We start from the raw sequence: 13,172 nt of genomic DNA on the forward strand, positions 1-13,172 counted from the left end.
CTTAAAATGCAAACTGTTTTTAAGCTATTTCAAGCATATTAGGAATACCTACTTACACTTACTATTTTATAACAATTCTCATTTAGTCAAATAACTTTCTAAATATTGGGAAACATTTTGCTGTTATTGGTCTAAAAATTATGTGTATTTGAAATTAATATAACTTGTTTTAGTCCTTCTAGGATCTATGATTTCATAAGGGTGCATATTCTCTCCAGTAGTGCAGAACAAAAGCCCTCACTCACTAGATTAATAGATTTAGATGACATGGGGGGAGAGTAGACATTTGATTTAATGCCTTAGGCAACTTAGCTAGTAAGGGAAACTCTCTCTACCAATTCAAATCTGCATCTGCTCTGCAACTTTCAGTCTTACAGAGTTGTATGGGGTGTTCAGAGGGTTAAATGTCTTGCTCAGGGTCACATGGCCAGTAGGTGTTAGAGATGAGACTTGGGCCTATGTCTTCTTAACTCCTAGGGAAACCCTTTATCCACCCCATTGCCACTTATCTACTTCACGATAATAGAGAGTCTTCCTAAATCATTCTCTGGTAAGGTAGATCCATATTTATCTGGGCTGGGCCTCAAGGAGGAGATAGTTCTTTGACTCCCAGTACTGAAGAGAAATATACCACATTTATATCACTGATGACTTAAATATTTCATGAAATACATAGTTAAATATAATATTATTCAATTTATTTGTAAAATATAAAACCATAAATTTGGGAAGGGGAGGAAGTTGTACCTTGATCATTATTGTATAGTTTCTTTTTTCTTTTTTTATTATTACATAATATAAAGATAACACTAAAATTCATCAAATTGCATTTCTTATCTCTCGTTCACTTTTGGTATTCTGATATTATAGGATCTTCTTATGGAAATCTATAGAAGTATTGGAGAGCCTGATAGTCTTTATGGCTGTGGTGGAGGGAAAATGTTACAACCCCTTGTTAGCAAGTTATTTCAAATGCTTTAAAAATTAATTCATTTCTATCTAATGGTATAATTCCCTCATTTCTTTGGTAAATGATCATATTTCCTATCTCTTCTGTGAAACTGAAAATCAATAGTGATCAAAAACCCAAAAGCTTTCTTTTTCTGTCTCAGGATAAGAACATATGAACATGAAGCAATGTGGGGAAAGCACTTGTGACCTATGACCTTGAGACAGCTCTCATCCCCAGCCTACACGCCAGGGCAGGAATAATACAGGTACATTTCTTCATCTTTCACAGTGTTCACCATACATGTCCTACTCTTGCTTTTAATGTTTAATTAGGATGTTTATAGACATAAAATTAAATTAAGGAAGTATTTTGTATTGTGATTGGTGGTGAGAATTGAAATTATCTGTTATTGTTACATTGTGTAATATTTTAGAGTGGTTTTCTCCAGCATTTCTATCACTGGCTGATTTGCCAAAGCAAATCTAAACTTTGAGCAGAAATCTGAACTTTGTCTAATATTTGAGCCTTTAAGTTACAATACAATGACTTTAAATCAGAACTGTTCTGCAGGTATTAGAATCTTTATGAATAATGCTGCTAGAATCCTGTTTTCACCACTAATTTTTAATTTAAATTAACTAATGTTAATTTTCATTCTTGATCAGGCCTTGCAGAATTTTGGTCTTTGCCACACTCTTTCCACTTACTTAAAGGGTTGGATCATGAACACTCGAGTGGTGTGCTGAGCAGCAGGAACTTGCTATCAAGCAGCATGGGAGGAACATGCAGTGGGACTATTGTCCTTCCCACAGGTAAAAGAAACACACACAAAACACCCATTCTTTCTTTCTTGCTACGCCTAGATATATATATGAGAGATTCATGTCATATTCTCTTAAAGGCATAGTAAGGAACTGAAGTTTTTCTGTTTCTCAAAAAATTTTGGAGTGGCAGAAATAATCAAAACTCTGATAAAGCAGTTGTTTAGCTTAAGACAACTTAGGAGGACATTAGAACAATCTGACCTCCCTGTATGGTGGTCTGGCCTAATTGAAGTGTATATACCTCAGGGTAAATACTGCTGAGTCAGCAAATAGCAAGCCCTGGAGGCAGCTGTGTAGGAGCTTCCAGAACTTAACACACAGTGTAGGGGTTGGGTGGCTGATGAGGGTAGATGGGGGGGCCCTTCCCCTGGTACTGGAAGCAGGGTCCACACTCGGTGACCAGACAAGTTCTTGGGCTGTGGCTGCTGGCAAGGAGCAAGCACAATGGATACAGTTACATAGGGGTGGGGGCCCTCCTGGTTGTAATCAGTCTCAGGAGAATGGAGTTCCAGCTGACAACTGGGAGCAAGAATGTTTGTGGTGGCAGCAGTTCATGGGTTGGGGCAGAGAGGAGTGCCTGAGGTTATTTATAGACCAAAATGTGAACCGGAGGGGCCTTGGATTATAGAACTTTGGAAGAACCAAGAGGTCAAAGCCCTCCAGATAGAATTCAGAAAACAACAGCAAGAAAAACCTGAAGTCTAAGATATTATCCTCCACACCCTGGGAACAGAGTCTAACTAACTAAAAGTTAACAGCCAAGAAACAGGTCATTTAAAAAAGCCCCCCCCAAAAAAGTAAAAAATGGAGAAGGAGCTCAACTGTGCTGGTAGAGAATATCAAGGTTCAAAATCAGAAGACAAAACAGCTTATTGTAAAGCTTCAAAGAAAAATGTAAAATGGTAACAAAACTAAAAAAATGTTCTTGGAAGAGCTTAAAAAAGATGAGAGGTTGAGGAAATTAGGAAAAGAAATGAGTAATGCAAGAAAAGTAGGAAAATTATGAAAAGAATGGAAAATTCTTGATGGAAAAAAGATCCAAAAACTTACTGAAGAAAATAACTCCTTAAAAATTAGAATTGGGAAAGGGGAAGCTACTGACTTCATAAGATTCCTGGAAATAATAAAATAAAATAAAAAGAAGTAATACAAGATAATGCGGAATATCTCATTAGAAAAACAAAAGACCGAGAAAACAGATCTAGGAGAGAGAATATAAGAGTTGTTGGACTACCTGGAAATTATGACCAAAAAAAGAGTCTAGACAATATATACTTCAAGAAATAATTTTTTGTTTTTGTTTTTTTTTTTACTTCAAGAAATACCTAAGGAAATTTGCCCTGAAGTTCTAGAACTAGAAGGTAAAACAGAAGTTGATAAAAGATCCATTAATTACTGCCTGAAAGAGATTCCAACATAAATACTCACAGGAGCATTACAACTAATTTAAAAAGCCCCTGGTTAAGGAGAAAATATTACAAGTAACTAGAAAGAAACAATTTAAATACTATGGAGCTGCAGTCAGGATAACATAACATTTTGCATCTTCCACATTAAAAGACCAAAAAGCATGGGATATGATAGTCTGAAGAGCAAAGGTACTTAGTTTTCAACCAAGAATAACTTACTCAGAAAAAACTGAGTATAATCGTGCAAGGGAAGAAATGGATATTTTATAAACCAAAGGACTTTCAAGTATTTTTGAGGAAAAACTAATAAAGAGTGTAAAGGCCTCATATCTAAAATACATAGAGAGGGGCAGCTAGGTGGCTCAGAGGATAAAGCACTGGCCCTGGATTCAGGAGCATGTGAGTTCAAATCCGGCCTCAGACACTTGACACTTGCTAGCTGTGTGACCCTGGGCAAGTCACTTAATGCTCATTGCCCCACAAAAACAAAACAAAACAAAAACAAACAAACAATAAATATATAGAGATCTGAATCAAATGTATAAGAATTCAAGTCATTCCCCAATTGAGAAATGGTCAAAGGATATGAACAGGCAGTTTTCAGATAAAGAAATTAAAGCTATCTATAGCCATATGAAAAATGTTCTCCATCACTATTGATGAGAGAAATGCAAATTAAAAGTACTCTGAAGTACCACTTCAAACCTATCCAACTGTTAATATTACAAAAAAGGGAAATGATAAATATTGGAGGAGATGTGGGAAAAATGGAACACTAATACACTGTTGGTGGAGTTGTGAACTGATTCAACCATTCTGGAGAGCAATTCGGAACCATGCCCAAAGAGTTATAAAACTATGCAGATCCTTTGACCCAGCAATACTACCACTAGGTCTATATCCCAAAGAGATCATAAAAAAGGGAAAAAGACCCATAAGTACAAAAAATATGTATTTTTTGTAATAAACATTTTTATTTATAGTTTTGGGTTCCAATTTTTATTCCTCTTTCTCTCCCTCCCCTCTCCCTGAGGCAGCAAGCAATCAGATATAACCCATACATGTATGATTATGTAAAATATTATCATATTTGTCATTTTGCACAAGAAAACTTGTAAAAAGTACTTTATAGCAGCTCATTTTGTGGTGGCAAAGAATTGGAAATTGAAGGGATGCCCATCAAGTAGGAAATGGCTAAACAAGTTGTGGTTTATGAATGTAATGGAATATTATTATGCTGTAAGAAACGATAAGCAGTCGAATTTCAGAAAAATCTGCAAAGACTTATATGAATTAATGGTGAGTGAAATGAGTAGAACCAAGAGAACATTGTAAACAGTATTAACAACATTGTGTGATGATCTACTGTGATAGACTTAGCTCTTCTCAGCAATACAGTGATCCAAGACAGTGCCAAAAGACTCATTTTGGAAAGTTCTGTCCTCATACAGAAAAAAGAACTATGGAGTCTGAACCCAAATTTTAAGCACACTATTTCTTTTTTGTTGTTCTTTCCTTGTGTTTTTTTTTCCTTTTGTTCTGACTTTTCTTTTACAGCATGACTAATGTGGAAATATGTTTAATATGATTGTAATGTGTAACCTATATTAGATTGCTGTCTCTCCTTGGAAGAGGAGAAGGAAGGGAGGGTGGGAGAAAAATTTGGAACTCAAAATCTTTCAAAAGTGAATGTTGAGGGGCAGCTAGATGGTGCAGTAGATAAAGTACTGGCCCTGGATTCAGGAGGACCTCAGACACTTGATACTTTCTAGCTCTGTGACCCTAGGCAAGTCACTTAACCCTCATTGCCCTGCCAAAATAAAAAGGAAAAAAAAGTAAATGTTGAAAACTATCTTTACATGTAATTTTTTTTAAAAGGGTCTGGTAAAATAAAATAAAATTTAAAAAGGTGTCATTGATAAGTAATATCCCTATTAAACATGTATGTACCAAATGCTATATCATTCATATTTTTGAAGGAAAAGGTTAAATGAATTACAGTGGAAATATATCAAAACTAAATAGCAGAGGATTTCATCCTTCCCTCTGAAAACTATATAGATCTAACCAAAGAATAAGATTAATAGAATCTTAGATAAGCTAGATAAATATATATCTGGAGAGAACTGAATGGGAATAGAAAGAAATATTCTTTTTCTCTGCAGTACATGACACATTTAGAAAATTGACCATATATCAGCCCATAAAACCTTTTAGTTGTACTAGAAATACCACTATTAGGTCTGTTTCCCAAGGTGATAAGGGAAAAAGGAGGAGAACCTATATGTTCCAAAATATTTATAGCAACTCTGTGTAGTTGCAAAGAGCTAGAAATTGAGGGGATGCTATTAATTGATTTTTGGTTGTTTTGCGAGGCAATAACGTTAAGGACTTGCCCAGGGTCACATAGCTAGTAAGTATCAAGTGTCTGAGGCCAGAGATGAGCTCAGGTCCTCCTGAATCCAGGGCCAGTACCCTATCCACTGTGCCACCTAGCTGCCTCAGATGCTATTAATTGAGGGAATGGCTGATAAGTTGTTGTATATGATTGTGATGGAATACAACTGATCAGTAGGAAATAATGAGCAGATTGATTTTAGGAAAACATGGAAATACTTGCATGAAATAATGAAGAATGGAAAGATTTGAACCAAGAGAACATTGTATACAGTAACAGCAATATTCTTTGAAGAGTAAATGTGAATGACTAAGCTATTCTGAACATTCAAATCAACTACAGAAGACTTATGAAGGAAGATACTATCCACCTCTAGAGAAAGACATCTGTGTCAAATGTTGGCCTTCTTTAGTGCAGGGTTGGGAGGGTGGGAGAGAAATGGCTTATAACTCAAATGTAACAAAAAAAAAAAAATGACCCTTCTTCTTCCGCCCGCCCCCCCCCCCCCCCCCCCCCCCCCCGCCCCTGCCCTAATCCAGCAAACCAAGCGCATGTTTCACATCCTTTTCTTCTTAAAAAAAAGACTCTCGGGGGCAGCTAGGTGGCGCAGTGGATAGAGCACCGGCCCTGGAGTCAGGAGTACCTGAGTTCAAATCTGGCCTCAGACACTTAACACTTACTAGCTGTGTGACCCTGGGCAAGTCACTTAACCCCAATTGCCTCACTAAAAAAAAAAAAAAGACTCTCCAGCTATTTTGTAAAATTGGAATGAAAAAAAAAAAGTGCTTTGAAGGCAGGACTTCACAGTAAAAATAGTGCTGGATTTAGAATCAAAAGACCTTTGTTCAAATCCAGGTCCAATATTAGTTCCTTTTCAACTTTAGGGAAGTCTTTAAACTTCTCTTTGCCTCAGTTTGTAGTATATGTTTGAAATCTATCGTCCTGTGCTCTTATATAAAAATCCAATTAGTGTGGGGGCAGCTAGGTGGCACAGTGGATAAAGCACCGGCCCTGGATTCAGGAGGACCTGAGTTCAAATCCAGCCTCAGACATTTAACACTTACTAGCTGTATGACCTTGGGCAAGTCACTTAACCCTCATTGCCCCACCCCCTAAAAAAATCCAATTAGTGTTTAATTAAAGAAAAATTAAATCCAGTCCCCTTTACTCCCCCCCCAAAAAAAGAATTTACCCTGGAAAATACCCACTATTCCCCTTAGAAATTGAATTTTGAGTTTTTGCAAATATGGGATAAATTGGGAGGGCCTCAGAGCAATTAAAACAAACAAAAAAGCCTCTATTTGCCTGTCTCTTATCAATCTATCTTTATCTTCATCTCCATTCAGTATTCCCAAATACTCTGTATTCATAACTTGTAAAAGGTATAATTCTGACTTTTAAATCATGTTATAGTGGAAAGAGTTCTGAACTTGGAGTCATAGGACCTAAATTTGAATCCTTCCTCTGCCATTAATACCTGTGTGTTCTTGGGCAAGTCACTTAATTTCTTTGGGCCTCACTTTACTTATATGTAAAATTAATGTTGTATTAGATGACCTCTAAGATCTTCTCTAGACCTAGATCTATCATCCAAAGATTATTAAGATTTAATTTTCAAAATATTTCACGACAAAGTTGTAATATCCAAAATGCTTAGCTTATGCCTTTTCTCTGCTTAATATGATCTTTTTCTGCTTAAATAACCCATCCTGATATTCTTTACCAAAATTTCTAGAAATTAAATAAAAAATATAGGACAATTGAGATCTCAGTTCATCTCAAAAAACATTTAAAAAACATGGCATTTTGTCTTTAAGTTGATGAAGATGGCAGGAATGCCTGCTTTAAAATTAAATTTGTGGTTTTATCTTTCATTGATCTCAAAGAAAAGGAACAGAAGGACCTGGCTACCATGAATCATTGTACAACTCCCTGCAGTCTTTAAGAGACAAAGAATTCTCTACATTCTATGAAACCCTCAAATATGCCAGGTATAAGAGAAAGAAAATGATTTTTTAAAATGTATGTATATCTGCATATGGTACTCTGATGTACTGATTAATCAATCAAAAACAATTTATTAAGCATCTACTATATTCCAGATACTCTCCTAGGCACTAGAAATACAAATATGAACTATGAAACCTAAGGACTCATCAGTAAGGACTGTATTTTCTATCGAGGAGGCTGTGTGTATGTGTGTGTGTGTGTGTACATACAAATAATCACAAGGAAATACCAGTTAGGAAGAGAGGAAACTAGCATTTGCAAGGTTCAGGAAAGTTTTCATATAGAAGATGGTGCTTGAGATATGGCTTGAAGTGAGGCATTCTAAGAAAATTTTCTGAAAGGAATATATTTCAGGAATGGAGGATTGGCCACTGCAAAGCCATGGAGACAGGTGATGGAATTAATGAGTTAATAGAGTTAATGCTAGGTGGTACAGTAGATAGATATATAGTATATATATAGATAGTAGATAGAGTACCAGGCTTGGAGTCATCAGTATCTTAGTTCAAATCCAGCCTCAGACACTTAAAAGCTGTGTGACCTGGGCAAAGCACTTAACCCTCATTGCCCCAGTTCTTCATCTTTTAAAAAAAAAAAAAGAGAAGGAAATGGCAAACCACTTCAGTATATTTGCCAAGAAAACCCCATGGACAGAGTCCTTTGGGTCACATAGAATCAGGTACAACTGAATGACTGGACAATAAGAGTTAAAGAACTGTAGCTTAGTTTTCTAAGTGTAAAGATACAAATGGTTCAGATGACTAATAATTAAACAAAGAGTAAAAAGCTATTTTATCATAAATATATTTGTATGTTTTCATTTTGTGTAATGTTTCTTTAATCCCAGTACTAATTAATTGTCTTAATACATAGGTTATTATGATTTTATTACAATGATATATTATCTAGGCATGTTCAAAGGCTATTATAGCAGATTTTGAAATTTTGGTTTACTTGAATCACTTTCTTCATTCTTAAATTTCTCTTTCTCCTGTCACTAGAGTGAAAGAGGTGGAAGAATTGTGTAAAGGCAGCCTTGAGTCTGTATATTCACTCTACCCTACTCTCAGCAGATTACAGGCTATTGGAGAGTTGGAAAATATAGGACAACTTTTCTCCAGGTATGTCTATGATTAATTTACTTGTTTTTAAACTTTCTGATATAATAAACCTCATAATATCCTACTTTTGTCAGTGATTTTGAACAAATATAGGTTTATACCACCTCTTTAATCAGCTAACCAAGCACCCCAGGATATTTTTCAAATTGATCTTGCATATTTGATTAAATTTTTCCAGGTAAAAATTCATTTTAACTTCCATTAATCCTGCAGATTAAGTCTCATATATTTACTACCTATATGACCTTGGTAATTTATATGGCTTCCCTGGGCCTCAGTTTCCTCAAGTATAAAATGAAGGGATTGTAAAAGGTCATATCTGATATAATTTTTAACTTTTAGAAGCTAGAATCTAGAGATTATTTTTAGCTTCTAACTTCATGTAATCCTATATGATTTTTTTTCAGAGCAGCTCTAATTAAGAAGCAAATTTCCTGCAACCCCCCACTCCAATTCTTTTTTTACTCAGCATCCTTTGAAAAGAATATTGTATATTTCTACGGCATTTTAGTTTACAATATATTTTTGTGTATTATGTCATACATGTGTTATATATTATGTTACTCTTCGTAACAGTCCTATGAAAAAGGCAAGGAATATCTTGCATGCTATAATGGGAAAAGTACTATATTCTTTCTCAGGGTACCTAGGTAGTAATAGTTCCCTCTCTGCCTCCTACTAACTGGCCTTGAGTGACTTAACCTCAGTGTTAACCCATCAAATGAGGGAATTGGATCTTTTTCCAGCTACAGAATGCTGTAATAAAGTACTTTGCAACTTAAAATAGTCTATAAACAGGAGCTCTTATTACAGAAAAGAAAACTGAGAGAGCTTAAATGACGTCACATAGCTGGTGAGTGATGATACTAGGACTAAAAACTTAGATACAGTGCTCTTTGTACTATGTGCTTCTGTTTCTTAGGTGACTAAGTTTGGTATTTCTTTTTTTAAAAATTAAAAAAATAATAATAAACAATTATTTTAAAGTTTGAGTTCCAGATTCTATCCCTCCTTCTCTCCCTCCTCTTCCCCACTCCCTGAGGCAGTAAGAAATCAGATAATAGGTTATACATGTGCAATTATGTAAAACATTACCATATTAGTTGGTATTTCTTCTATATTAAATTGTGGATAGGGTTGGTAAAATGGACTGCTAGGAAGCTTTGGGGGTTGCAAGGTAAGGACTGGAGTAAGTAAGTGTTGCCTGGAACACAGACATAATTTTATGTAGTGGGTTTGTGGAAGAGGAGGAAGATATGTGAAGGGTTAAAGTTGTTCAGTGTAGGACCTTCTTGCAAAAATAAAATACTAAAGTTGCAATTGAAAATTGTACAAGTTAAGATTGTCCTGGGACTAGCAAATTAAAAAAAAAAAGTGCTTGGAGTAGGGAGAGCCTCTGGTTTTCTCACCTGTAGAAAATGGGGTAGGGTAGAAATGCACTCAGTCTTAACTGGTGAGATCTTTCAGAGTTCTATTTCTCTGAGGTTCAGGGATTTATCTTTATAATGAAGAAAATTGATAAAATTCTAGGGAGACAGGGAAAAGGAGAGAAAGAATAGGGGATGTGAAGGAAAACACTTTCTGTCCACTATCATCTTTGATGTTATGAAGTAGAAATGTTTGTCTCTGTGAATTTCTGTCTTCCTTTCTTATCAAATTTGGTAGATGTTTAAAATCAAAATTAGAGGCTTATTTTTTTATTGAGGGGCCATGAGGGTTAGGTGACTTGCCCAAGGTCACACAGCTATTAAGTATCAAATATCTGAGGCTAGATTTGAACTCAGGTCCTCCTGAATCCAGAGCTGGTGCTCTATCCACTGCACCACCTAGCCACCCCAAAATTAGAGGCTTAATTGTGTGACAAAAGAACTTTTGTATTATTTCTTTTTGTTTCTTATTTCCATGTGAATGTAATTTTTGTTTCTCTTTATGCTTTATCGTATGAACTTTAAAACTATGCTTTCAGATCTATCACTGATAGAGAACTCACTGAGGTGTATGGGAAGTGGCAGAGACAGTCCCAGCTTCTCAAGGATAGTGATTTTGCTTTTCAAGAGCCAGTCATGGCTTTGCGTACAGTCATTCTTGAGACCCTAATGGAAAAAGAAAATGAGAATCCACAAAGGGAAGTTATTAAGGCTATTCTCACCAAGCACCTTGTTGAACTATCTACATTGGCCCGGACTGCCAGAAACACACAGGTAATAAAAATTTTAAATATTTCAAGCAACTCATAGGCCTGTTCTTTTAATAGTCATAAAACTGGTGATATTAAAAGGAAACTGTTAGTAGGAGAGAAAGAGATAACAGTAAAATTTATACTCAGATGTCACCATTGTTATTTCAGCTTCCTGAAAAGGCGATGTTTCAAATCAAACAGTATACTTCAGCCAGTTGTGGAATCTCTGAATGGCAGCTGGAGGAAGCTCAAGTATTCTGGGCTAAAAAGGAACAGAGTCTTGCCTTAAATATTCTAAAACAAATGATCAAGAAGCTAGATGAAATTTTTTCACAGGTTTGCACCGTTTTTATTGACTATTAGTTTAAAAACTGGGTTTTTGACTTTTAAAAAGCCCGTTGCTCTTATCAGACTCCAGAGACCCCTGAAGATAAGGTTCTGAAGTGACACACATATTATCTGCCCATATTAGATTGAAAACAAGTCATCTTTGTTTTGTCTATTATAATTGTTTGCACACATTTTCATTTTTATGTTTCTCTTGCCTCATTTGTTTATATCTTAAAGTTTCTCCTCAGCTCTCATCTTTTTATCTAGGATGCTTGGAAGTCCTCTATTTCATTAAAGAGTTTTTTTCCGGGGCAGCTAGGTGGCACAGTGGATAGAGCACTGGCCTTGGAGTCGGGAGTACCTGAGTTCAAATCCAGCCTCAGACACTCAATACTTACTAGCTGTGTGACCCTGGGCAAGTCACTTAACCCCAATTGCCTCACTAAAAAAAAAAAATTAAAAAAAAAAGGTTTTTTCCCCCCTTGTAGGATTTTACTGGTTTTACTGGGCAAATTAATTTTGATTGGTAAGACTGTATCTTTTATCTTCTGGAACATATTCCACGCTCTCTGTTCTTTTAAAACATAGTGGCTGCCAAATCTTCTGTGATCCTGACTCTAGGACGTTTTCCTTGAATTTTTTTTTCTGGGTTCTTGCAGTAATTTTTTCCTTTAGATTTTGGAAGTTCTAGATATTGGATATGATGTTCTTGAAAGTTTACATTTTAGAGTTTCTTTCTGTTTCCATTTTGTCTTCTGGTTTTAAGAAGTCTGGGAAGTTTTCCTTTAAGATTTTAAAAAATATTATATCTAATCTTCCTTTTTTGGGTCATGGATTTTAGGTAGTCCAAAGATTATTAAGTTCCCTCTTCCTTGATCTATTTTCCAAGTCAGTTATTTTAGCTATAAGGTACCTTATACTTCTGAGGTATTTTTTTTCTTCAGTCTTTTGGCTTTTAATAATATTTCTTCTCTCTCTCTGTCTCTCTTTTTTTTTTTTTAGTGAGGCAATTGGGGTTAAGTGACTTGCCCAGGGTCACATAGCTAGTAAGTGTTAAGTGTCTGAGGCTGGATTTGAACTCAGCTACTCCTGATTCCAGGGCCGGTGCTCTATCCACTGCGCCACCTAGCTGTCCCAATAATATTTCTTGATAGCTCATAATTATCTTTTGTTTGGTTCATTATAATTTCAAGTAGGTGAGGTTTTATACTTCTTGTCCTAAGCTATTAATTCCCTCTTCAATTCTTGCTTCCAGAGCTCTCAATGCTTTTACATTTTTTCTCTGGTGACTTCATTCCATCTTTAAAAAAACATTTTAAACTCTTTTTAAAAAAAAAAAATTACTTCATCTTTTCCAGGAATTATAGTTCAACTTGTGCTCAAAGTGTGTGTTCTTTGAAGTTCTGTTTGTACATGTTTTAGAGCCATTCTCTTCTGGATTTGTGTCTTGAGCATCCTTGTCATCATAATAGCTCTCTTGGGAGGAATTCTTTTTTGCTTTCTCATTCTTCTCTCTCTGACTTTGTGTTAGGACCAGGTTCTCTACATTTCTAGAAGGAGTGTCTGTTCTTTGTTTGGTCCTATTTTGTGTCCTTTTGGGTCCTTCTGCTGTTTTCTTGGGGTCTTGAATTGGAATATCATTCCAGGATCTCAAGGATACTTCAAGCTTTTCATTGCTTCTGAAGTGATCTGATCCAAAGTGAAATAACCTCCTACTTTGAACTCTGCAAGTTCCTGATCTGTGTTTGGGGGTGAGCAACACAGTTGTTTGAAGTTCCAGCAGACTGCTTCTGGACCCAAACACTGTCATCCATTTAGAAAGCTCTGCAAGTTCATCATGACAGAACCATTCCCCCTGGGTCTGAGATTCCTGTCCTTATTATTCTGGGGTAGACTTCAGACTAAGTTGAAGGCTAGCTTTGAGACCCTGCTCTGCTTCCTGGAGTGAG

General features: G+C 35.9%; 1 protein-coding gene across 1 annotated transcript in view; it reads left to right on the top strand.

The window, feature by feature from the left end:
- The window catches only part of ATM (ATM serine/threonine kinase), a 131,751-nt gene that overhangs the window by 86,478 nt on the left and 32,101 nt on the right, over positions 1-13,172 (top strand). The window contains 10 exon segments of the mRNA XM_043998900.1: positions 871-962; positions 1,113-1,141; positions 1,144-1,217; positions 1,618-1,657; positions 1,660-1,680; positions 1,683-1,764; positions 7,470-7,574; positions 8,595-8,714; positions 10,681-10,915; positions 11,062-11,229. Of these exon segments, the coding sequence (XP_043854835.1) occupies positions 871-962; positions 1,113-1,141; positions 1,144-1,217; positions 1,618-1,657; positions 1,660-1,680; positions 1,683-1,764; positions 7,470-7,574; positions 8,595-8,714; positions 10,681-10,915; positions 11,062-11,229 (966 nt within the window).

This window comes from Dromiciops gliroides, chromosome 3 (assembly GCF_019393635.1).
Source record: "Dromiciops gliroides isolate mDroGli1 chromosome 3, mDroGli1.pri, whole genome shotgun sequence".
Taxonomy (NCBI): domain Eukaryota; kingdom Metazoa; phylum Chordata; class Mammalia; order Microbiotheria; family Microbiotheriidae; genus Dromiciops; species Dromiciops gliroides.